This window comes from Hyla sarda, chromosome 5 (genome assembly GCF_029499605.1).
Source record: "Hyla sarda isolate aHylSar1 chromosome 5, aHylSar1.hap1, whole genome shotgun sequence".
NCBI classification, from domain to species: Eukaryota; Metazoa; Chordata; class Amphibia; order Anura; family Hylidae; genus Hyla; species Hyla sarda.
The window spans coordinates 260,629,842-260,656,252 of NC_079193.1; the positions used below are offsets into that span (position 1 = coordinate 260,629,842).

At 44.8% G+C, this 26,411-nt stretch overlaps 1 protein-coding gene across 1 annotated transcript; it reads right to left on the bottom strand.

The window, feature by feature from the left end:
* Window positions 1-1,803: 1,803 nt before the first annotated feature.
* On the bottom strand, window positions 1,804-2,685 carry LRRC30 (leucine rich repeat containing 30). The gene has a single exon (XM_056523001.1). It carries the CDS (start codon window positions 2,683-2,685, stop codon window positions 1,804-1,806), a length of 882 nt encoding a protein of 293 aa, XP_056378976.1.
* Between the last annotated feature and the right edge of the window lie 23,726 nt (window positions 2,686-26,411).

The window sequence follows — 26,411 nt, forward strand, 5'->3', positions numbered from 1 at the left end:
AAATTGTAATCCTTCCAGTACTTATCAGCTTCTGTATTCTCCACAGGAAGTTTTTTCTTTTCTGTCTGACCACAGTGCTCTCTGCTGACACCTCTGTCGATGTCAGGAACTGTCCAGAGCAGGATAGGTTTGCTATGGGGATTTTTTTGTACTCTGGACGGTTCCTGACATGGACATAGGTGTCAGCAGAGAGCACTGTTGTCAGACAGAAAGGAAATTAAAAAATAAAAGAACTTCCTGTGAAGCATACAGCAGCTGATAAGTACTGGAAGGGTTAAGAATATTAACTAGAAGTGATTTACAAATCTGTTTAACTTTTTGGCACCAGTTGACAAAAAAAAAAGTTTTCCACTGGAGTAACCCTTTAACTAGCTTCATGACTGTAAACAGAGGAGGGTTAAAGAAACATAAGTGGGTGTTTTATGCTGATCAAAAATCAATATTATGTATTTTTTCGGCAAAGTAGTGTGTAATGGAAGGGTATGGGTCACCAAAAAAGGAGTCTGCTTGGGTATGGGGTTTTGTATTATAGTTGTGCTGTTTGTGGTACATATACATGTTACTTGTGATATCTTAGCCAATGCATTAGGGATGTCCAGATCAGCGATATTGTTACTGTTGGAGAGTATAATTCTCTCAGCAGAATTGTTTGATTCAGTGATTTGAAAGTAACAAAATAAAAGCCATGATGAAGAAACCCATTTAAGTCAATACATTCTTGTTATTATTATTAATAATAATTATTCATGCATTTTTTATTTGTAAGGTAATATATAGGTTCTTCAACTTACAATAGCTATAGATGACAATATATTAAACTTATAATGGTGTTACATGGTTTATAGAAAATTGAAACCCCATTCAACATACAATGTCAGAGACAGTAGTCATCTGTAGTGGATGCATTTGGCAAAACATGTATCAATCATTGCCATTACAATGGGGGCATGTAACTCCAGGCAGTAGACTCTGTATATGTAAAGTACATGATCTGGTTTGGTATCTAGTGCTACATGTATTGTCATGTTTGAGGTTGATGATGTGTAGATTTCAGTTTTATCATTAATTTATGTTGTAGACTATATCCTGACAAAACACCTTTTTTGAACATATAAAAAGTTTACCCACCTTCACTCACCAGAAACTATTTTATATATAAATGCCTTATTTGTGTTATTTTGGGACTTTGGAACTGATTTCAATTATGGACTCCAATTAGAACATTTTCAAGCTACAATGGCCATCCTGCAACAAATTATTACTGTAACTTCATCACATACAGTATCTGTGTTGTACCTATGTAAAAGCAATAATACATGTCTCCAGCAGATGGCCCTAAAGCATTTTTTTACTTATCATCCATTCTGTTAAACCATACATTTCAATCAACATGCTACAAAAATAAACTTACCACATGCTACACAATAAAATCAGAAGAAAGATAATTTATCAGATATTATTACATATTGTCACTAATTACTTTAAAGCAATCTTTTATCATATGTGCAAATCCAAATGTTTACAAACAAACATTCAACATGATACCTACATTGATACAACAAATAAAACAAATATATTAGAAAGTGTAAAAACACAAAAATTGTATATTTGCATTCGCAATGCAGCAATGGGAGCATGCATCAGTGCATTTCTTTTATACATATTTGGAAGTGCGGACCATTTTTGTTTTTTGTATTACATGATATGGTTTAAGTGAAATGCAGACACACGTTATCCTACATTGCAAACAATGCAGCTTCTATTTGTATTAGCGGTTTCCTTTTTTACCAGTGTGTCTTATTTTTAGTTTATCTTCTTAATATCCTTAAGGTAACTGAACAACATATCAAGTTCTCCTTCCACATACTCTGACAAAGGCTTGACTAATGGATTGTTCATAACATGAAGTCCTTTGTCCAGTGGGTTCCAGGCAATTCTTCTCAAGTTTGTCAATAAGAATAGATCATTGGGAAGTGTTTGTATTTTATTGTAATCCACATTTAACAACTCCAAAGAAGTCAATAGGCAGACTGCACGAGGCAGCACAGCAATGTTGTTATGGTCAATGATCAATATTTTCAAGCATTCCAGATATTTAATGCTCTCTGCTATGCTTTCAATCTTATTTGAACCCAGGTGTAGAAAATCCAATGTCTTGATATGGAAGACACATGCGGGAATGTTAACTACCCAGTTGTTGCTTAAATTTAGCTTTCTTAGTTTAGACAGGTCACGGCAGGTGGAAGGGAGTCCTGATATGAAATTGTGAGACAAGCTGAGAACCTCCAACTTCTTGCATAAGCCTACTTCTTCTGGCATTTCACACAAGTAATTCATATTGACAAAAAGTACCTTGAGGTTTCTCAGTAGGCCAATCTCCCTGGGAAGGTGAACAATGCAATTTCCACAAAAGTTCAGCACCACTATTTGTTCAAGTTTGGCAACTGCTGGAGGAATCTTAGAAAGTCGGTTATGTGACAGATTGAGTTTTTCTACAGATTTCATGTGCCAAATGAAGCTGGGGATTTCTGCAGCATCCTTTAGGACATAGTTGAATATTACAGATTCTTTGTTGCCTGATGGATCCGATTCTGAAGATATATTGAGCGATGGTGTTTTATCTGGAGATTTTTGCCCTGTTATTTCTTTCTTCTTGGAACGTTGATGGGAAAAATGAGATCCCATGGCTTCATAAAAATCTTGCTATTTGGCATAGAAGTATTTTTTTGACCTTCACAGTCAAGTAGAACCATTGAACCTGAAAGTAGCTGATCTGAGTAAAGTAACACTAGCTTGGTCTTCATAGGCGTTTAGTTTACATGAAAATTGAAGGACTTCTATTCATCTTGCTTCTCCGCACAAGCTAAAGTTGCTTTCTAAAACTGTGAAAGAGCTGAAACACTTGTTCTTGGAACTGCTGAACACACAAGTACAGGGACACACCATACCAGCTGTCACTGTCACTTCTTAAAGCTTTATAGGAATGTCTCATCATGTCTTCATTTACCTCCAATCACCAGGAAGCCCAATGGAACTTCTACAGATCAAGTTTCCCAGGACTTAATTTGGTTGCTAAATACTTAAAGGTAGAAATGTAAGCATTTAATAATATGGAATGCATAACAAATGTTCAGTCAACAAAGTATAAAAAGTTATCAAATCTATACAAAGATTTAAAACTTTTTACAAAAACTCATAAACTGCTCACTGCCTGACCACATGCCAGTGGTCTTAGGTGCAGCTTTATATTCTGGCTTCTGTATGTTTAAAGTAATGCAAAACCAAAGGTCAAACATGTCAGTGACATTCTAAACCAAAACAGGTTTTAGACAAATCCTTATATTTAGTTAAGCTATTGGATCACTATCTATTGGCTATGTGTGCATCATTGGGATTTTTTATATCCACTCAAACTTCAAGAAAAGATCGTAATGGCTTTTATATATGTGTATATTTTATTATGGACAGCAAGGCTTAAATAAAATGGTTATGGAAACCTGTCTGGGAACTATGCTTAATAATATTGGTGCTGTGGACTTACCTGCACGAACAATTATGGATACATTGTTAATGGGAGACAACTAGTAAAGAACAATAGTAGAAAATGTAAGAACTAATATTGAATCTGAAACAACTGCCATTCATTTTATAGCTGGAGGTAGCTTCATTTATTTTTTCAACAAAGTACCAATACATGCTGTTTTATTGACACACTCATACACATAATCCCTTTATTATAGTTTTCCGCTCACCCACTCCAGGGGACCACGAAAAAACAAAGTACAGCATACCTAAAAGACAACGTTTAGAACATGATAGGATGGGCTTAGTGGTACACCTTTACAATGCTGTTACCTAAGAATCATCACATAACACTTTTGCATAGTGGATAGTTTATACTGTACAGATAACTCAAAGGACTCACAGAGTGCAATTGTTCACTTTGCCATGTTTCACTACCCAGATCCAGATGACCATGATGGCATCTTCCAGCCATAGCTTGTGTCTTCACGCAAACTTTAATTCTGCTGCCATCCTAATGCCCCTCTCAATACTATTGTGCTCTTTCATGCATCACAAAGTAATAGTTCCCCCAAACAGTAATACATTCCCAATTGCTTCCCCACACAGTAAAAATCTCCTTTTCGTGCCCCTAAATAGTAAGAATGCCCCCCTTTTTCCCCTGAAAGTAATAATCACCCCCTTGTACCCACAAAAGTCAGATCTCTTTGTGCCTCCTCCAAATAGTACACGATCTGGAGGAGAATTCAAGGCCAAAGGACTAACACATGCCCTATAGTATTAAAAAAAAGAATACAACTGTATTCTTTTTTTTAATAGCTTAGTGTGGTGAGGAGGGCATTATTGGCAGAGTAGCAATGAAGCGTACTGTGCCAGGAAGTGCATCATGGCAGAGATCAAGCGCCAAAAATAACAACTTGTGAGGGAACGTGGAAGGCAAGTATAGTATTTTTTACTTTTAGTAGACAGCCTGGGCACATTTATATATTTTTTTTTTTTTTTTTGCCAGACAGGCCATTTAATGGGTCACAAAAATGTTTTAAGTTATATCATATATTACTAAAAGGTTTTAGCAGCACTATTGGTCAAAAAATGGATGCTCTTAGTGCCCTTTTTGATTAAAACTAGGGATTAGCAAATCCTTTGAGGAGAAACTTCATTAAACTTCATTTAGTGTGGTCCAGGCTCCAGGGCATCTAAAATGGTGTATCCACACCATTTTACCCTGAATCACATGCAGCATGCATCCTATCAGCAGCCAGCCACCCCTGTGTATCACAGCCCTATATAAGCGGTAGCCATCTTGCGGCCAGTCACATCTGCCAGCCTAGAAGCACTGATAGGGAAGGGAGAGAGATTGAGAGAGAAAGTGCAATTGTGGGTGTATTACAGCAACAATTCACTTCAAGCCCAAATCCAGCCTAGAAGCACAGATAGGGAAGGGAAAGAGATTGAGAGAGAGATTGCAATTTAGGGTGTAGTACACAGCGACTGTGTGCTGCAGCACTGGTGTGTACAACTGAAAAACTAATAGTAGCCAGCCAGTTAGGGTGAGCAGAGCACTAAAAGCCATAATCACCTGCCATTAGTGCCTAATACTGGTTGAGTAGCGGAGCGTATTGTCCTCTATTAAGTGTAACCTGTACGTACATAGGTGGTGTACCATTTTGTTCCTGTCAAAGTCTTAAGGGTCTAGTTGCTGTGAAAGGCCAGCCAAAAGTACACACCTGCTGCTGTTATAGACAAATACTGTTTTAAGCGTAGTGGAGCGCATTGTACTCCCCTCATAAGTGCATACCACGTACATACATCTAAGTGGTGTACCATTTTGATCCTGTTAAAGTCTTAACCTCTTAAGGACGCAGGGCGTATGGATACGCCCTGCATCCCGAGTCCTTAAGGATGCAGGGCGTATCCATACGCCCGTGGGAATTCCGGTCCCCACCGCTAGCCGGTTGGGGACCGGAGCCGGATGCCTGCTGAAATCTTTCAGCAGGCATCCCGGCATATCGCCCAGGGGGGTCATTATGCCCCCCCATGTCGGCGATCGCCGCAGATCGCTGGACAATTCAGTCCAGCGATCTGCGGCGATTCCGGGTCAATCGGGTATCCAGTGACCCGGTGACCCGGAATTACTGGCTGTTCGGGGCCGTCTCTGACGGCCCCGAACAGCCAGAGCCTGCAGGGGTGAGGTGGCACTGGTGCCACCTCACGATCGCCCTGATTCGTCGGCCGGATTACCGGCCGACCAATCAGGGCGCCTGCTGCGGGTGTCACTCCCGCACCCGCTCCGCCCCTCTTCCGGAGGGCCTGAGCGGGTGCGGGAAGACGACCCCGGGTGCTGGGGACCCCGATCCCCGGCGTTAATGTTGGGATCGGGGCCCCAGGAGCGACGGCGGCGGCGTGGGACAGCCTGCGATGGAGCAGCAGCAGGAGGTGAGTTACAGCCTCCTGCTGTTGCTTAGCAACAGCTCCCAGCATGCAAAAAGGGCATGCTGGGAGCTGTAGTTATGCAACAGCAGGAGGCAGACCACCACAACTCCCAGCATTCCCTTATGGGCATGCTGGGACTTATGGTTTTGCAACAGCTGGAGGCACATTTTTTCTATGGAAAAGTGTACCTTCAGCTGTTGTATAACTACAACTCCCAGCTTGCACAAACAGCTAAAGTGCATGCTGGGAGTTGTAGTGGTGCATCTGCTGGTTGCATAACTACAACTCCCAGCATGCCCGTTGGCTGTCGGTGACTGCTGAGAGTTGTAGTTTTGCAACAGCTGAAGGCACACTGGTTGTGAAACTTAGTTTTTTTTTTACCTAACTCATTGTTTCACGACCGGTGTGCCTCCAGCTGTTGCAAACTACAACTCCCAGCAGTCACCTTACACGATGCACCGTACATGCTGGGAGTTGTAGTTTTGCAACAGCTGGTCGCACACTGGTTTTGAAACACTGAGTAAGGTCACAAACTCCGTGATACATAACCAGTGTGCCTACAGCTGTTGCAAAACTAAAACTCTCAGCATGTACAGTCTCTCAGCGCATGCTGGGAGTTGTAGTTTTGCAACAGCTGGATGTCCCCCCAATGTGAACGTACAGGGTACACTCACATGGGCGGAGGATTACAGTAGGTATCGGGCTGCAAGTTTGAGCTGCAGCAAATTTTCTGCAACAGCTCAAACTGCCAGCGAGAAACTACTGTGAACCCCCGCCCGTGTGACTGTACCCTAAAAACACTACACTACACTAACACAAAAAATAAAATAAAAAGTAAAAAACACTACATATACACATACCTCTATACAGCCCCCCTCCCCAATAAAAATGAAAAACGTCTGGTACGCCACGGTTTCCAAAACGGAGCCTCCAGCTGTTGCAAAACAACAACTCCCAGTATTGTCGGACAGCCGTTGACTGTCCAGGAATGCTGGGAGTTTTGCAACAGCTGGAGGCACCCTGTTTGGGAATCACTGGCATAGAATACCCCTATGTCCACCCCTATGCAATCCCTAATTTAGGCCTCAAATGCGCATGGCGCTCTCACTTTGGAGCCCTGTCGTATTTCAAGGCAACAGTTAAGGGTCACATATGGGGTATCGCCGTACTCGGGAGAAATTGGGCTTCAAATTTTGGGGGGTATTTTCTGCTTTAACCCTTTGTATAAATGTAAATTTTTTGGGAAACCAAGCATTTTAGGTCAATTTTTTTATTTTTTTTTTACATATGCAAAAGTCGTGAAACACCTGTAGGGTATTAATGTTCACTTAACCCCTTGTTACATTCCCCGAGGGCTCTAGTTTCCAAAATGGTATGCCATGTGGTTTTTTTTTGCGGTCCTGGCACCATAGGGGCTTCCTAAATGCGGCATGCCCCCAGAGCAAAATTTGCTTTCAAAAAGCCAAATGTAACTCCTTCTCTTCTGAGACCTGTAGTGCGCCAACAGAGCACTTTTCACCCCCATATGGGGTGTTTTCTGAATCAGGAGAAATTGGGCTTCAAATTTTGGGGGGTATTTTCTGCTTTAACCCTTTGTATAAATGTAAATTTTTTGGGAAACCAAGCATTTTAGGTACATTTTTTTATTTTTTTTTACATATGCAAAAGTCGTGAAACACCTGTAGGGTATTAAGGTTCACTTTACCCCTTGTTACGTTCCCCGAGGGGTCTAGTTTCCAAAATGCTATGCCATGTGGGGTTTTTTTGCTGTCCTGGCACCATAGGGGCTTCCTAAATGCGGCATGCCCCCAGAGCAAAATTTCCTTCAAAAAAGCCAAATGTGACTCCTTCTCTTCTGAGACCTGTAGTGCGCCAGCAGAGCACTTTTCACCCCCATATGGGGTGTTTTCTGAATCGGGAGAAATTGGGCTTCAAATTTTGGGGGGTATTTTCTGCTATTACCCTTTTTAAAAATGTAAAACTTTAGAGAAACCAAGCATTTTAGGTAAAAAAAATATATATTTTTTTTACATATGCAAAAGTCGTGAATCACCTGTGGGGTATTAAGGTTCACATTACCCCTTGTTACGTTCCCCGAGGGGTCTAGTTTCCAAAATGGTATGCCATGTGTGTTTTTTTTGCTGTTCTGGCACCATAGGGGCTTCCTAAAGGTGACATGCCCCCCAAAAACCATTTGACGCTCCTTCCCTTCTGAGCCCTCTACTGCGCCCGCCGAACAATTAACATAGACATATGAGGTATGTCCTTACTCGAGAGAAATTGGGTTTCAAATACAAGTAAAAATTTTCTCCTTTTTACCCCTTGCAAAAATTCTAAAATTGGGTCTACAAGAACATGCGAGTGTAAAAAATGAAGATTGTGAATTTTCTCCTTCACTTTGCTGCTATTCCTGTGAAACCCGTAAAGGGTTAAAACGCTTACTGAATGTCATTTTGAATACTTTCGGGGGTGCAGTTTTTATAATGGGGTAATTTGTGGGGTATTTCTAATGGTAAGACCCTTCAAATCCACTTCAAACCTGAACTGGTCCCTGAAAAAAAGCGAGTTTCAAAATTTTGTGAAAAATTGGAAAATTGCTGCGGAACTTTGAAGCCCTCTGGTGTCTTCCAAAAGTAAAAACTCATCAATTTTATGATGCAAATATAAAGTAGACATATTGTATATGTGAATAAAAAAAAAAATATTTGGAATATCCATTTTCCTTACAAGCAGAGAGCTTCAAAGTTAGAAAAATGCAAAATTTTCAAATTTTTCATCAAATTTTGGGATTTTTCACCAAGAAAGGGTGCAAGCTACCAAAAAATTTTACCACTACGTTAAAGTAGAATATGTCACGAAAAAACAATCTCGGAATCAGAATGATAACTAAAAGCATTCCAGAGTTATTAATGTTTAAAGTGACAGTGGTCAGATTTGCAAAAAATGGCCGAGTCCTTAAGGTGAAAAAGGGCTCAGTCCTTAAGGGGTTAAGGGCCTAGTTACAGTGAAAGGCCAGCCAAAATTACACACCTGCTGGAGTTGTAGACAAATATTGTTTTAAGCATTGCAGAGCATATTGTACTCCCCTCATAAGTGCATACCATGTATGTACATCTAAGTGGTGTACCATTTTGTTCCTGTTATTGTCCTAAAAGCCTAGTTACTGTAAAGGTCACACCTGCTGCTGTTCTAGACAAATACTGTTTTAAGCGCAGTGGAGCTTATTATACTCCACTCTTAAGTGCACTAAGTATGTTAGGCAGAGAAGTGCCAGGACATGCACAGAAGAGTGGCAGAGGCCTAAATTCATCAGGCGCAGTAAGAGGACGCAGCAGTATAGGGGCGAGGGGCAGCAGGAGTCGCAGTGAGAGGCCTGAGCTCCTGGTATCAGTTAGTATTGGTGTTTTGACCAGCAATCCATCTGCTGTCATTGACTGCTTAACTCAGTCATCCACTTCATCACAAGTGATATCTGAAACCCCCAGTCAACAGTCGGTGGGTTCCTCAGACACAACCATCAGTTGGCATGGCCAGGGAGCAGTACCTTTCCTCCAAATGCCTCTGTCCTATGCTGTCCCCTCCCCCATAGAAGTATACTATGCTGTGAGTTCAGTTCCACTTTTTAGTCAGGACGATCTACTAGAGGACAGTCAGCAGCTACTGCCCAGCCAAGAAGTGAAGGAGACATCCCCTGCATCCTTCGCTAGGCGGGTAAGTAGTGATGAGGAGAGCGGTGTGTTAAGTGGTCTTGGGAGCATTCACAATGTTGAGGAACCTGAGGAGGAGATCAGAAACGTACAGACACTGTTGAGGAACCTGAGGAGGACATCAGTGACGTGCAGACACAACTCGATGGTGATGAAGCCAATTTCACTTGGGAGCCAGGTGAAGAAGGGGCTTCATCATCATTAGGAGAAGAGGGTGGCAGGTTACTCGTGAGGCAGCAGTTGAGCCAGCAAGGTGGTAGCATGGTTGGGAGTCAGCATGGTGGCATCAGTAGGAAGTCTAGAGCCAAACGTGCCCGGGGTTGACCACCTGCTTCACAGCAGCCTACCTGCCCGGGAGGTAGTGGAACAGTCGGCAGCAGTAGCAGTTAGTCAGTGCGGACTGTTGGGGGGAAAATCAGCTACTCTGCGGTGTGGCAGTTTTTCATCAAGTATCCGTAGGATATTAACATGGCCATATGCAATTTAAAAAAATATCTTTATTCTTTTCAATTGTGAGGCCCTTTGGTCTCGTCAGGCTGCCGCCACCTCCAGGCTGTGTCATTCTGTCCTCAAATGGTCTCCTTTTCCTGCTGAAACCTCCAGGCTTGCTCATTCTGTCACATTTTGATCTCCTCATGCTGGTGCCACCTAATGGCTGTGTCACTGTGCTGCCATGTGTTCTCCTCATGCTGCTGGCACATTACATAAACATTTTTTATGTTAATCTATTTAAAATCTTCAATTAAAATTTTTAAATATATCTTTAATCTTTTCAATTGTGTGGCCCTATGGTCTGCTCTAGCTGCTTCCAACTTCAGGCTTGGTCATTCTGACACTATATGGTCTCCTTATGCTCCTGCCACCTCCAGGCTGTGTCATTGTGCCGCCTGTAGTCTCCTCATGCTGCTGGCACATTGCAAACATTTTTTAAATAATAAATCATTTTAATTAATTTTAATAAATTACCATATTTATCGGCGTATAACACGCACTTTTTAGGCTAAAATTTTTAGCCTAAAGTCTATGTGCGTGTTATACGCCGATACACCCCCAGGAAAGGCAGGGGGAGAGAGGCCGTCGCTGCCCGCTTCTCTCCCCTGCCTTTCCTGGGGTCTAGAGCCCTGCTGCCGGCCCTTCTCTCCCGCTGGCTATCGGCGCCGCTGCCCGTTCTGTCCCCCTGACTATCGGTGCTGGTGCCCCATTGCCGGCGCCGATAGCCAGGGGGAGAGAAGCGGCAGCGGCACCCATTGCCGGCGCCGCTGCCCCGTTGCCTCTCCCATCCCCAGGGGCATAATTACCTGTTGCCGGGGGGTCGGGTTTGCGCTGCTGCAGGCCTCCGGCGTGCGTCCCCTGCGTCGTTGCTATGCGCTGCAGGGCGCGGCGCATGACGTTAAATATCCTTGGTAAAATGAGGGTGTGTGTTATAGGCCGGTGCGTGGTATACCCCAATAAATACGGTAATATTAATTTTCATTAATTTTAATTTTATAATTTTAATAAAAATGCCCCTCCATCATACCTTGGGTGCAGGGCACGCCAGTGTCACGCTGTTCTTCACATGGTTTGCATTGGCGAACAGAGTCACACAGGGGTGGAACTACTTAAAGTAATTATCAAGAAATCGAATCATGGCTTACTCCACGAAAACAGGAAATGGGAACCATGGTGACCGACAAAGGGAACATTTTTCTGCACTGCTTCAAGGAAGCCTAAGCATTGCGCCCTGCATGGTACACGTGTTCAATATGGTTGTCAAGCGGTTCCTGAAGTGTCCCCCTGATCTGCAATACATCCTAACAATGGGAAGAAAACTTTGCATGCATTTCAGCCACTTGTACACCGCAAAGCACACCCTCCTTGTGCTGCAGAGTCAGAATGGAATCCCCCAACATAGTCTGATTTGCGACGCTTCCACATGTTGGAATTCCCCCCTCTATATGTTGGACCGACTATACGAACAGAGAAAAACCATCACCGATTTCTTGATGATCCAAGCAGAAAGGGGGGCTTCCCTATGTAACTTCAATATCAACCAGTGGCAGCTCATACGTGACACCTGCTGTTTGCTCAGGCCCTTTGAGGAAGCCACATTATTAGTCAATCGCCAGGATTATGGGAAGAATGACATCATTCCACTGTGTCATATCCTAAAACACGTGTTGGAAACGATAGCTGGTTAGGGCACTGGAGACGTGGCGCCTAAATCTCGAGGCCACTTGAGCCCTGTGGGGGCTGAACTGGAGGAGGAGGGGGAGGGGGACAGTGGTGCACAGGCAAGGTTTTGCAAAATGGGTGGTTTTTATAGTCATCTGACAGAAGAGGAGGAGCAGGAGCAGGCTGTGGAGATACAGGGTGATGAGGAAGACGAGACAAAGGAACCAGACACACCGTGGCCATGTGGTCTCCTCATGCTGCTGACACAATTAAAAATGTTGATGTTAATCAATTTGAAATATTCAATTTAAATTTGAGGCCCTATGGTCTCGTCAGGTTTTTGCCACCTCCAGGCTGGGTTGTTCTGCCACTATATGGTATCCTCTTGCTGCCGCCAATTCCAGGCTGTGTAATTCTGCCACATTATGGTCTCCTCATACTGCTGCCACTTCCAGGCTGTGTAATTGTGCCACCATATGGTCTCCTCATGCTGTTGGCATCTTGTATTAAACTTTTACAATTTTTATCTATCTAAAATCTTCAATTTTAATTTTACTGAATATTTTTTAATCTTTTCTATTGTGAGGCCCTATGGTCTTGTCGGGCTGCTGCCACCTTCAGGCTCTGTCATTGTCCAGTAACTCCTTGTTATATTGGGGTTTGTGGTCATACAGTATTAGTTCAAAGTAAACGCATCGAGCACCCGGGACATTAAACTTGTGCATCTACTCAAAATCTTAAATTTTAATTTAAAAAAATCAACGTAATCTTTTTAAGACTGAGGCCCTATGGTCGTCGACGTCATATATTACCTGTGGAATCACCACAAGAATCATATTAAACAGGTTGGAGTAATAACAATGAACCATAACGGATTAAATGAAACATTTGCACTTTCATAGTCGGGGGTTGGGTGCTGAGTGGCAGGGGCTGGAACAGGTGGTAGCTCGCCGGGCAGAGGACAACCAGCTCGATTTTAAGATACAAGCACAAGCTTTTTCACTGCAGCCACTTCTAGGTTTATGCGCCCACTTATCCAACGGCACCAAAGCTAAATGTGCTCCTGTCCAAGTTGCTGGTACTGCAGTCCCTCCCTTTTCAAGTGGATACTCAGAGCATGGGGGTGCGCTGAGAGGCAAGGGCTGGGACAGGTGGTAGCTGGCCTTATGGCGGACCGCCAGCTCAATTTTAAGATACAACTAGGAGATTTTTCATAGTTTACACTGCAGCAATTACACACTATTGGAGCTGGAATTATCGTGGTTGGTGGCATCAGACTTGCCCTCCAATGGGTCCTCAATAGAGATGAGTGAATCAAATCGAACGAATCACATTTTTTAAAAATTCCAGTCCATAGCATCAATACCTTCCTCTTGCAGTAGCTGCTGACACACTCCGGCCACATGAGATCTAGCATTGTCTTGCATTAGGAGGAACCCAAGGCCAACCGCACCAGCATATGGTCTCACAAGGGGTCTGAGGATCTCATCTCGGTACCTACTGGCAGTCAGGCTACCTCTGGCAAGCACATGGAGGGCTGTGCGGCCCCCACAGAAATACCACCCCACACCATTACCAAACCAGTCATGCTAGAGGATATTGCAGGCAGCAGAACATTTCTCCACGGCATCTCCAGACTCTGTCACGTCTGTCACATGTGCTCAGTGTGAATCTGCTTTCATCTGGGAAGAGCCCAGGGCACCAGTGGCGAATTTGCCAATCTTGGTGTTCTCTGGCAAATGCCAAATGTCCTGCACAGTGTTGGGCTGTAAGCACAACCCCCACCTGTGGACGTCGGGCCCTCATACCACCCTCATGAAGTCTGTTTCTGACCATTTGAGTGGACACATGCACATTTGTGGCAAGCTGAATCATTTTGCAGGGCTCTGGCAGTGCTCCTCCTGCTCCTGCTTGTACAGAGGCGAGGTAGCAGTCCTGCTGCTGGGTTATTGCCCTCCTACAGCCTCCTCCACGTCTCTTTGATGTACTGGCCTGTCTTCTGGTAGTGCCTCCATGCTCTGGACACTACACTGACAGACACAGCAAACCTTCTTGCCACAGCTCACATTGATGTGCCATCCTGGATGAGCTGCACTACATGAGCCACTTGTGTGGGTGATAGACCCCGTCTCATGCTACCACTAGAAAGAAAGCACCGCCAGCATTCAAAAGTAACCAAAACATCAGCCAGGAAGCATAGGAACTGAGAAGAGGTCTGTGGTAACCACCTGCAGAACCACTTTTTTATTAAGCGTGTCTTGCTAATTGCCTATAATATCTATCTATTGTCTGTTCCATAGCACAACAGCATGTGAAATTGTCAATCAGTGTTGCTTCCTGAGTGGACAGTATGATTTCACACAAGTGTGACTGACTTGGAGTTACATGTGTTGTTTAAGGGTTCCTTTATTTTTTGGAGCAGTGTATATGTCACGATGCCGGCTGGCAGTAGGTGGATCCTCTGTGCCAGAGAGGGATTGGCGTGGACCGTGCTAGTGGACCGGTTCTAAGTCACTACTGGTTTTCACCAGAGCCCGCCGCAAAGCGGGATGGTCTTGCTGCGGCGGTAGTGACCAGGTCGTATCCACTAGCAACGGCTCAACCTCTCTGGCTGCTGAAGATAGGCGCGGTACAAGGGAGTAGACAGAAGCAAGGTCGGACGTAGCAGAAGGTCGGGGCAGGCAGGTGAACACACTAATTGGAACCACTGCGCCAATCAGCGGCGCAGTGGCCCTTTAAATCGCAGAGACCCGGCGCGCGCGCGCCCTAGGGAGCGGGGCCGCGCGCGCCGGGACAGGACAGACGGAGAGCGAGTCAGGTACGGGAGCCGGGATGCGCATCGCGAGCGGGCGCCACCCGCATCGCGAATCGCATCCCGGCTGGAGACGGTATCGCAGCGCACCGGGTCAGTGGAGCTGCCCGGAGCGCTGCGGCAGCGAGAGTGAAGCGAGCGCTCCGGGGAGGAGCGGGGACCCGGAGAGCTCGGCGTAACAGTATATATGTATGCACTGTCCATTTGCCTCTCATGTCACACACTAATAGCCTATTCTTTCTATCTGCTTTATCTGAGTTTTATACCCCTTTTCCATATCTAACCTTCCCCTTTACCGCTTATATATCGCTTCTCCTTTCTGCGCAACACTCCATTACCGTCTTCATGGCTCATCTTGACAGTTGCCGAAATCTCGTGTGATTACACGCGTGGCTGGTGATCAGCCCTTAGTGCGTTTTTGCCTCTCCTCACACACAGCGCAGCATTCCTGTTAGCCGGACCAGTTCCTCACCGCTCATCACAGGATCCTGTCAGAAGAGGAAGAATTCATTTATTCTGCTATAATTCAGGTGCTGTGTTATATTTATAACAGTATCTTATTCTAAATGCTCTCTTTATTTTTTCAATCAGTAATTTTTCCATAGTTTCTAATATTTTGAATATTTTCTTATCTTATTATAGGCTCCCCTCCTGAATACCTTACCTATCATTCCTCTCATAAACCTGTAAATAATATATATATATATATATATATATATATATATATATATATATATATCCATCATATTTCGTATATTTTCCATCTGAAATAAATTATATTTCTCATATTCACAGAATAGATATATTTTTGTTGTCTCTTCTAATGTTTCCATATATACCATGACTAGTGAAAACTCCACCAAAATCTCAATTTGAGATTGTGGATGACAACATGATCCACATGTCCTCCATCCCAGATATAATAGCAAAATATGTGTCACGATGCCGGCTGGCAGGTAGTGGATCCTCTGTGCCAGAGAGGGATTGGCGAGGACCGCGCTAGTGGACCGGTTCTAAGTCACTACTGGTTTTCACCAGAGCCCGCCGCAAAGCGGGATGGTCTTGCTGCGGCGGTAGTGACCAGGTCGTATCCACTAGCAACGGGTCACCTCTCTGACTGCTGAAGATAGGCGAGGTACAAGGGAGTAGACAGAAGCAAGGTCGGACGTAGCAGAAGGTCGGGGGCAGGCGGCAAGGTTCGTAGTCAGGGTGGATAGCAGAAGTTCTGGTACACAGGCTTTAGACACACAATACGCTTTCACTGGCACAATGGCAACAAGATCCGGCAAGGGAGTGCATGGGAGGAGGTTAGATATAGTCAGGGACCAGGTAGAAGCCAATTAAGCAAATTGGGCCAGGCACCAATCATTGGTGCACTGGCCCTTTAAGTCTCAGGGAGCTGGCGCGCGCGCGCCCTAGAGAGCGGAGCCGCGCGCGCCAGCACATGACAGCAGGGGACGGGAACGGGTAAGTGACCTGGGATGCGATTCGTGAGCGGGCGCGTCCCGCTGTGCGAATCGCATCCCCAACGGCCATGACAGTGCAGCGCTCCCGGTCAGCGGGACTGACCGGGGAGCTGCAGGGAGAAAGACGCCGTGAGCGCTCCGGGGAGGAGCGGGGACCCGGAGCGCTAGGCGTAACAGTACCCCCCCCCCTTAGGTCTCCCCTTTTTTTTGTCCGGTGACTGCCTCCCCTGGGATGAGGACACCGGGAAGGAATGGATGGTTTCCTCAATGGCAGGCAGTACAGCAGGAGTAGGAATGGGGAGGGAGGGCAGAGGGTGAAGCTTGGCACGGGGCAGGGAGACACAAGGACGGGAGCCATGAGGGGACACAGAGGCTTGCCTGAAGGGACTGGGAGGGGGGGAGAGGCATTTTCTGTGGCAGGCAGAGTCCCTAACGACTTTAGGGGGACCGGATACAGGAGGAACCACAGGGTCACGGCAGGGAGTACTGGAAACAGGTTTAAGGCAGTCCTTGGAACAAGAGGGACCCCAACTCTTGATCCCCCCAGTGGACCAGTCCAGGGTTGGGGAATGGTGTAGGAGCCAGGGTAGTCCAAGGAGAACTTCGGAAGTGCAATTGGGAAGGACAAAAAATTCAATTTTCTCGTGATGAGGTCCGATGCACATTAGGAGGGGCTCCGTGCGGTAATGCACGGTGCAATCCAACCTGGCTCCGTTGACCGCGGAAATGTGGAGTGGCTTGACAAGACGGGTCACCGGAATGCGGAATTTATTCACCAAGGACTCCCGAATAAAATTCCCAGAAGCACCAGAGTCCAGGCAGGCCACGGCTGAGAGGGAAGAGCTGGCTGAAGTAGAAATCCGTACAGGCACCGTGAGACGTGGAGAAGCCGACTTAGCATCCAGAGATGCCACACCCACGAGAGCTGGGTGCGAGCGTGCGTTTCCCAGACGTGGAGGACGGATAGGGCAATCCACCAAAAAATGTTCGGTACTGGCACAGTACAGACAAAGATTCTCTTCCTTACGGCGATTCCTCTCTTCCAGGGTCAGGCGAGACCGATCCACTTGCATGGCTTCCTCGGCGGGAGGCCTAGGCGCAGATTGCAGTGGAGACTGTGGGAGAGGTGTCCAGAGATCTAAGTCTTTTTCCTGGCGGAGCTCTTGATGTCTCTCAGAAAAACGCATGTCAATGCGAGTGGCTAGATGAATGAGTTCATGTAGATTAGCAGGAGTTTCTCGTGCGGCCAGAACATCTTTAATGTTGCTGGATAGGCCTTTTTTAAAGGTCGCGCAGAGGGCCTCATTATTCCAGGATAGTTCAGAAGCAAGAGTACGGAATTGTATGGCGTACTCGCCAACGGAAGAATTACCCTGGACCAGGTTCAGCAGGGCAGTTTCAGCAGAAGAGGCTCGGGCAGGTTCCTCAAAGACACTTCGAATTTCCGAGAAGAAGGAGTGTACAGAGGCAGTGACGGGGTCATTGCGGTCCCAGAGCGGTGTGGCCCATGACAGGGCTTTTCCAGACAGAAGGCTGACTACGAAAGCCACCTTAGACCTTTCAGTAGGAAACTGGTCCGACATCATCTCCATGTGCAGGGAACATTGCGAAAGGAAGCCACGGCAAAACTTAGAGTCCCCATTAAATTTGTCCGGCAAGGACAGGCGGAGGCTAGGAGTGGCCACTCGCTGCGGAAGAGGTGCAGGAGCTGGCGGAGGAGATGATTGCTGCTGAAGTTGTGACTGAAGTTGCTGCACAATGGTGAATACTTCCGACAGCTGGTGGGTTAGATGGGCGATCTGTCGGGATTGCTGGGCGACCACCGTGGTGATATCAGAGATATAAGGCAGAGGGACGTCAGCGGGATCCATGGCCGAATCTACTGTCACGATGCCGGCTGGCAGGTAGTGGATCCTCTGTGCCAGAGAGGGATTGGCGAGGACCGCGCTAGTGGACCGGTTCTAAGTCACTACTGGTTTTCACCAGAGCCCGCCGCAAAGCGGGATGGTCTTGCTGCGGCGGTAGTGACCAGGTCGTATCCACTAGCAACGGGTCACCTCTCTGACTGCTGAAGATAGGCGAGGTACAAGGGAGTAGACAGAAGCAAGGTCGGACGTAGCAGAAGGTCGGGGGCAGGCGGCAAGGTTCGTAGTCAGGGTGGATAGCAGAAGTTCTGGTACACAGGCTTTAGACACACAATACGCTTTCACTGGCACAATGGCAACAAGATCCGGCAAGGGAGTGCATGGGAGGAGGTTAGATATAGTCAGGGACCAGGTGGAAGCCAATTAAGCGAATTGGGCCAGGCACCAATCATTGGTGCACTGGCCCTTTAAGTCTCAGGGAGCTGGCGCGCGCGCGCCCTAGAGAGCGGAGCCGCGCGCGCCAGCACATGACAGCAGGGGACGGGAACGGGTAAGTGACCTGGGATGCGATTCGTGAGCGGGCGCGTCCCGCTGTGCGAATCGCATCCCCAACGGCCATGACAGTGCAGCGCTCCCGGTCAGCGGGACTGACCGGGGAGCTGCAGGGAGAAAGACGCCGTGAGCGCTCCGGGGAGGAGCGGGGACCCGGAGCGCTAGGCGTAACAATATGTTGCTTCTGTGATGTCACACAGTGCTCCTTCTAAACATTCCAAACAGGGTCCTTCTACAACCTCAGACCAATTTTGGTCAGCCGATAATTCTGTTTCAAAATTAGCTAAAGGCTGGAAAAAAATCAAGGGATGGCCTGCTTAAGAGGCATAATACTACTGGTCATTCCAAAAAGCATAAGAAAACTAAACATATGGATGACCAGGATACATTTAAAGCTTTTAAAAAAAAAACACAACTGCTGATGCTTCTGTAGTGCATCCTTTACCCTCTGCCCGTGAGGAGGTTCGCAATAAACGGGCAATAAAAATCTCACATGGATCTAAACCGGACTCATACGTAGAGTCTTCCAGTCAATCCTCTTCTGAGGAACTGAAAATTTTGGATCCAGAGGACAGTTCCGAATATGAAGATCTATCTGAGGAGGACATTATATTAGGTACGGAGGACGATAAATCTATCCTGGACATTACAGGAAACCCATTTTTTGATTTAGGGTACATAAAGCACCCACGATCAGGGGAATGGATGCCTCAACCGCATGTGTCCAAATACATTAGTTCCTGGTTGAGAAAACTATTAAACAAAGCAACTAGAAGCAAGTTGCATGTAGTGTCCTAGGCCCACCTTGCCATCTAAAATGGCCAACACTCCAGACATTGACCCTACATTGGGGAAATCTGTGAACAAAGCCAGGAAGAAGGAAGTAGGTTCATATAGTCACAGGGATACCCATTTTATCTAAGTTTAAATTTTATTTTACTACTAAAAAAAATTAAAACTACAAGCACCAAAATTAAAAAGTTGAAAAATGTCCTCTTCTGACCCCTATAACTTTTTTATTTTTCCGTATAAGGGGCAGTTTGAGGGTTAATTTTTTGCACCATGATCTGAATTTTTTATTGGTACCATTTTTGCTTTGATCGGACTTTTTGATCCCTTTTTCTTCATTTTTGGATTTTTTTTTACATGTACGCCATTCACCATGCGGTTTAATTAATGATATATTTTTATAGTTCAGACATTTATGCACGTGGTGATACCACATATGTTTATTTTTATTTAGTTATTTTTTTATGGGAAAGGGGGGTGACTTTTATTAGGGAAAGAGTTAAATCACATTTATTAACATGTCTTTTTTACACTTTTTTTGCAATGTTATAGCCCCCATAGGGGACTATAACATGCATTACACTGATTTCTTACACTGGTCACTGCTATGCCATAGCATATCATTAATCAGTGTTTCTACCGCTTGACTGGTCCTGCCTCGATCTCAGGCACGGAGCAGTCATTCGGCAACTGGACAGCAAGGAGGCAGGTAGGGATCCTGCTTGAGTCCTGCAAGCTGTTTGGGACACCGCTATTTCACAGCGGCGGTCCCGAACAGCACCACTGAGTTAACCAGCAATGTTTACTTTTGTTTTAGACGCGGCGGGGATGATGCACGCTTACCTGCTGAACACGCGTCATACCTCGGGAGCCGCCAATTGACGTTAATGAACGTCCATTTGTGTTAAGGGGTTAAGAGATTTCTTTATTGGAAAACGATTGGCTAGCCAAAATAGATTTAAAAGACGCCTACCTCACGGTGCCTATGCACCACAATTCTCAACCTTAATTCCAATATATATGGAAGGATCCCATTCGGCCTTTCTTTGGCACCATGGTGCTTTACAAAATTACTCAAATCAGTAATAGCACTCCTGAGATCTTGGGGTGTTCGTCTTATCATATATTTGGATGACATCCTTATTCTAGCTCAAACCTTACCTCTGATTCATCTTCATATTCAGTGAACCATCTTCCTTCTATTCAATCTGGGATTCATCATCAACAAAGAAAAATCTGTTCTATTCCCTTCAAAGAAAATAGAATTCCTGGGTTTTGTGATAAATACTCGATTAACAATCCTCAGTCTTCCCGCCAGGAGACTAAAAACAATACACAGGGAGATTCCTGCTGTTTTAAACAAACACTTGATATCCCTTCGAACCATTGTTCGGATAGTGGGTCTTCTGTCATCTTCCATCCAGGCAATTTTTACAGCCCCTAATATTCCAGTCAATATTGCCAAAGAGTTCTTGTATTTTTGTCTAGACAAAGATATCATCTTTAAGGCTGAATATCTTCTGGGTCTATCCAATACAATCGCGGATTGGAATTCCCGCTTCCTTCTCGATTCCAGTAATTGGACCTTCGATTGGACCTTTTCGCTTCCCACTTGAAGCACCAGACACTTAGATTTTTCAGCTGGTGTCCAGATCCAGGGGCAGAGGGAATAAATGCTCTGCTACAAATTTGGCCATCGGAAATACTTTATGCCTTCTCTCCACATGCTTTGAAATACCAGTATTACTATTGACCAAATCTCAGAAATAAATGATGGTGTTGATATCCCCTTGGTGACCAATACAACCGTGGTTTTCCCAAATTCTGGAAATGTTGATAGACTTTCCCCGAATTCTCCCTTCTTACCCGAAGATCCTCCAAGATCCATCCGGGAATCTTCATCCTCTAGTAATTTCCAACAATCTGACTCTTATAGCTTGGCTCATATCCAGTCAACTGAACTAGATTCAAACCTTTCACAGTCAACTAGAGATATTCCCTTGGCCGCTTTGTCCCCAGGCACCAGATCTGCTTAAAGATCAGCCTGGAAACTATGGTCTGATTGGTGCTTGCAATGGGATTTGGATCCCGTACATGCATCTATAACACAAGTCTTAAACTTTTTATCTGCCTCTTTTGATACCGGACCATTAACATCTATCGATCGACCATTTCCTTCCTTCATTTCCTTTTACATATTGTTGAATTTTTTTCTGATTACCTGTTATTAACTCTTGATGTGCTGCTATTTGAAAGTAGTAAAGAAGAGTTTGCATAATGCTCGCCTCCTGTCTTTAAAGGGGTAGTCCAGTGGTGAAAAACTTATCCCCTATCCTAAGGATAGGGGATAAGTTTGAGATCGCGGGGGGTCCGACCGCTGGGGCCCCCTGCGATCTCTCTGTACGGGGCCCCGGCTCTCCGCCGAGATAGCGGGTGTCGACCCCCGCACGAGGCGGCGGCCGACACGCCCCCTCAATACATCTCTATGGCAGAGCCGGAGATTGCCGAAGGCAGCGCTTCGGCTCTGCCATAGAGTTGTATTGAGGGGGCGTGTCGGCCGCCGCCTCGTGCGGAGGTCGACACGCCCCCTTCCCGCGGGCTGTTGGGGCTCCATACAGGAGATCGCAGGGGGCCCCAGCGGTCGGACCCCCCGCGATCTGCAACTTATCCCCTATCCTTAGGATAGGGGATAAGTTGCTCACCACTGAATCACCACTGGACTACTCCTTTAATAAAATCTATATTTTCCAACAGGATAGGAAAATCTCCAATTAGGGATACATAACCGAATGTGTTTCGCACATAACAATTATGTTTACACCTGGTGTAAATAAGTAAGCAGAATGATTAGGCATGAAACACATTGGTTTTGTATTTCTGATGAAAACTGATTTGGGGAATTTATTACAAAGTCTCAATAAAAGAAGATTTTATCCTGCACTTTAGCGCTTAATAATACTTCTTCCCAGATTACTTACTGCGTGTCAAAATAGTGGTCCGTACCTGGGGTATGAAAAATGTAAGCAGACTCCAAGTACCATTAACACCTTAAGGACAAAGCCTATTTTGACCTTCGGGACCAGAGCATTTTTTGCAAATCTGACCTGTGTCACTTTATGCATTAATAACTCTGGGGTGCTTTTATTTATCATATGATAATGTTTTATCGTGACATATTCTACTTTATGATAGTCATTTTTTTTGTCGATACTTTCTGCTCCATGTTTGAGCTGGAGTAAATGTAATGTTTTTTTTCATGTGATGCGACTTTATTTGCAACTTTTGCACTTGATAAATCTCTGACCACTGCAAGTAAAAAAAATCACTTTTTGCTTTTGTAAGCAAGTTTCCTTTTTTTTTGCTTAGGGCACTGCACAATCAAAAAGTCGCACAAAAAATAGAGTAGTCGCACATGTGACTTTTTTGCGACAATGTTAAGCAAAAAAACAACTACTAAATGCTTTCATAAATGTCCCCCTTTATGTTTGATATTTGAGGGTCTTTATGCTTGAAATCCACTATAATGGACCCCATTATGAAAACTGCACCCCTCCAAGTATTAAATGGCTTTCAGAAGGTTTGTTAACCCTTTAGGAGTTTCACAGGAATAGCAGCAAAGTTGAGGAGAGAATTCAAAATCAAAATTTTTTACGCTAACATGTTATTGTAGCCCCATTTAAATATTAATTTTTACAAGGGGTAAAAGGAGAAATAGCCCCCCCAAAATTTGTAACCCAATTTCTCTCGAGTAAGGAAATACCTCATATGTGGATGAAAAGTGCTCTGTGGGTGCACTAGAGGGCTCAGAAGGAAAGGAGCAACAATGAGCTTTTGGAGAGCAAATTTAGCTGAAATGATTTTTGGGGGGCATGTCCCATTAGGAAGAAAAAAAAAACATGGCACACTATTTTGGAAACTAGTGTTGCCCGCGAATTTTATTTGCGAATATCGCATATTCGCGAATTTGCGAATATTCGCATACATAGCACTATATATTCGTATTTACAAATATTGCTTTTTTTTTTTCACAGTACACATCACAGTGATCATCCCTCTCTGCTTCCAGCTTGTGTGGTGTAAAGAAGGATCTAATACTACTGTGTGAGACCACTGGGCAAATTTTCATATATGCGAAAATCTGCATATGCGAATATGTGCAAATAAATCATGAAAACTATGAATATGCGAATTTAGCGAATATATGACGAATATTCATCCATATATTCGCAAAATATCGCAAATTCGAATATGGCCTATGCCGCTCAACACTATTGGAAACTACACCCCTCAAAGAATGTAACAAGGGGTAGAGTGAGTAACACTCCACAGGTGTTTGACAAATTTTCATTAAAGTGGGATGTGAAAATGAAAAATGTGTTTGTTTTTTTCACTAAAATGCAGTTTTTTCCCCAAAATTTTCATTTTCACAAGGGGTAATAGGAGAAAATGCCCCCAAAATGTGTAACCACATTTCTTCTAAGTATGGAAATACCCCATAAAGTGCTCTGTGGGCGCACTACAATGCTCAGAAAAGAAGGAGCGCCATTGGGCTTATGGAAAGAGAATTTGGCTGGAATTGAAGTTGGGGGCCATGTGCATTTACAAAGCCCCTATTGTACCAGAACCACGGAACCCCCACATATGCCTGTGGTAGTAATAAAAATTGTGCCCACCTCAAACCCTATGCTCTGATACAGCATTCTGCGAAGGTTTTGTGTGTGGCCATCCCTAAACTGTTCCCTGCAAATGCGCACACCGCTCAGGTGGGGAAAGAGCACTGTGCATTTGAGGCAACATGCAAACCCCCAATGCAAGTGACTCGGTGACCATCACCCATTTTTGGAAAAAATACCCCAAGAGGTCTAATCAGGGGTATTTTGGGAAGGGTATTTGGGGCACTTTTGTGGTTTATGGGTTTAAAATTTGGAAGACAATGTACTGTGGACAGGTACATTGGGGTCAAATTATGGAAAATTAAAATGAGGTAATAGGATTATAAATGTAATTTTCCAAGGAAGTGTGGTACTCCCTGAAGCAGTCTTTAATGCAGAGGCCCGGATGATTGGAGCATAGGTGTCTGGAGGGGATAGGTCAGGACGCCTCTCTGATTCTTCAGCACGGCCCCCCAAGCGGATGTGGATCTGGCAGCGAGGGATTTGAAAAAAGGATACTGTTAAAAAAGTTATCTACGTAAAGGTGTTAACTCTTATCCAGCAGTGGGTGAAAAAGGTCCCACACAAGTTTCCCACTAACTCCCAGAGTGGGGGACATTCTGGGGGTTCAATACAAGAATCCCGTCTCTCATACACACTAAACTTGTAAGTGTACCCTGAGGTACTCTCACAAAGTTTTGAGAGTTTTACGCCATACCTTGCCTGCATAGTGCGAGTTTATTGGTGAAAGACGAGTCTCCCTTTAAAACTAATGAGAGACTCATCAATAGAGGCCTCCCTTTGGGGTACATACGCCTCCAAACATTTGGCCTCAAAGTGATCAATGACCGGCCTGATTTTGTACAGGCAGTCATACACAGGATCACCTTGGGTGGGGGGACATGCTGCATTATGAGCATAATGCCAGCATTTCCATATGGCCTCAAAACGTCCCTGTGTTGAGGCCATACTGTAGAGAGAGGTTTGGGAGAGGACATCTCTACTCCAATATTTCCTCACACTAGGTTATTTGACTAGGCCCATGTGCAGCACGAGGCCCAAAAATGTCCTCATTTTAGCTGCACTGACGAGGTCCATCCATTGGGCCTAGTCAAAAGAGAATCTGGGTGGTGGGTGGAGGGGGGTAGGAGGGGTTTGTGTGTAATAGATAACACTGTTAGCAGGCAAAAAAGTGGTGTGCCCTGCAAAAAACATGGGGGGCAGACCACAACACCCTTATAGGGCCTGGCTAATGCAAATTAAGGTGCTGCGGTCCCTCAGGCAACTATAATGCAGTCAACTGCCAATTTTTTTTTCGTTACACTTTTTTTTTACCACCTACTTTTCCCTAATTATTTGATGACAGTCCCTGCACTAACAAGTGCCGAATGGCACTCACAGTGCCCAGATGGGAACGGATGGCACAAGGGGGGGTCTCTGCCTCACTAGCTCCACTCTGCTCAGCAACTTCCATGGTTGGTTGGATTTTAAAAGCAGATGAAGGGGGACATTAACCCTCCCACTGCCCATAACAGCACTCCTGGAGGTGGTGTCACCGCCACCTCCCACCTAAGTATAGAAGGTGATTGGTGGTGTGTATTACACCACCGATCACCCTCCTCTTCCGGGTCATCGGAGACCCGAATGACCCAAAATCGCGGTGATTCGCCGGTCAGAATTGGAATTGGGATGCCTGCTAAATGATTTCAGCAAGTATCCTGTTTTGATCACCGCCTGGTGAGCGGCGCTGACCAGAAAACCAGATGGGCGTAAAGGTTCGCCCCTGGTCCTTAAGTACCAGGACGCAAGGGCATATCTGTATGCCCTTTGTCCTGGAGGGGTTAAAAAATCAATAGTACTGTGTTTTATACGTGCAAGTATAGATGGTATTTTCACAATTTAAATAAAGCAGTTATAATAAAATATAATAAAGTTATGATACTTCTTAATATTTGTTGTGTTTTAAAGAAAATTACAAACACAAATTAGGTTTTGAATTATGTCAGCAGAGAGCACTGTGATTGTGATGTCAGCAGAGAGCTCTGTGTTCCAAAAAGAAAATAATTTCCTCTGTAGTATTCAGCAGCTAATAAGTACTGGAAGGATTAAGATTTTTTAATAGAAGTAATTTACAAATATGTTTAACTTTCTGGCCCCAGTTGATTTTAACTTTCTGGCCCCAGAAAAAAAAGTTTTCCACCGGAGTACCCCTTTAAATTTACAATGGCCTTTCCTGGACCATCAAAACATAAAAAAAAAAAAAAAAACATTATACTTATTTTTAACAGTACAGTATAATGTATAGTGCTGCTTTCTACTTGTATTGCATATACTGTGCAGTGGCATATGGAGTGTTTAGGTGGCTTCTCAGGGCCAATGCCTCCCAGGGGCCCATGGCCATCCAAACTGCCCATATTCTGGCGCAGCCATGCACCGGGAATCCAGAACTATGTGTCCCA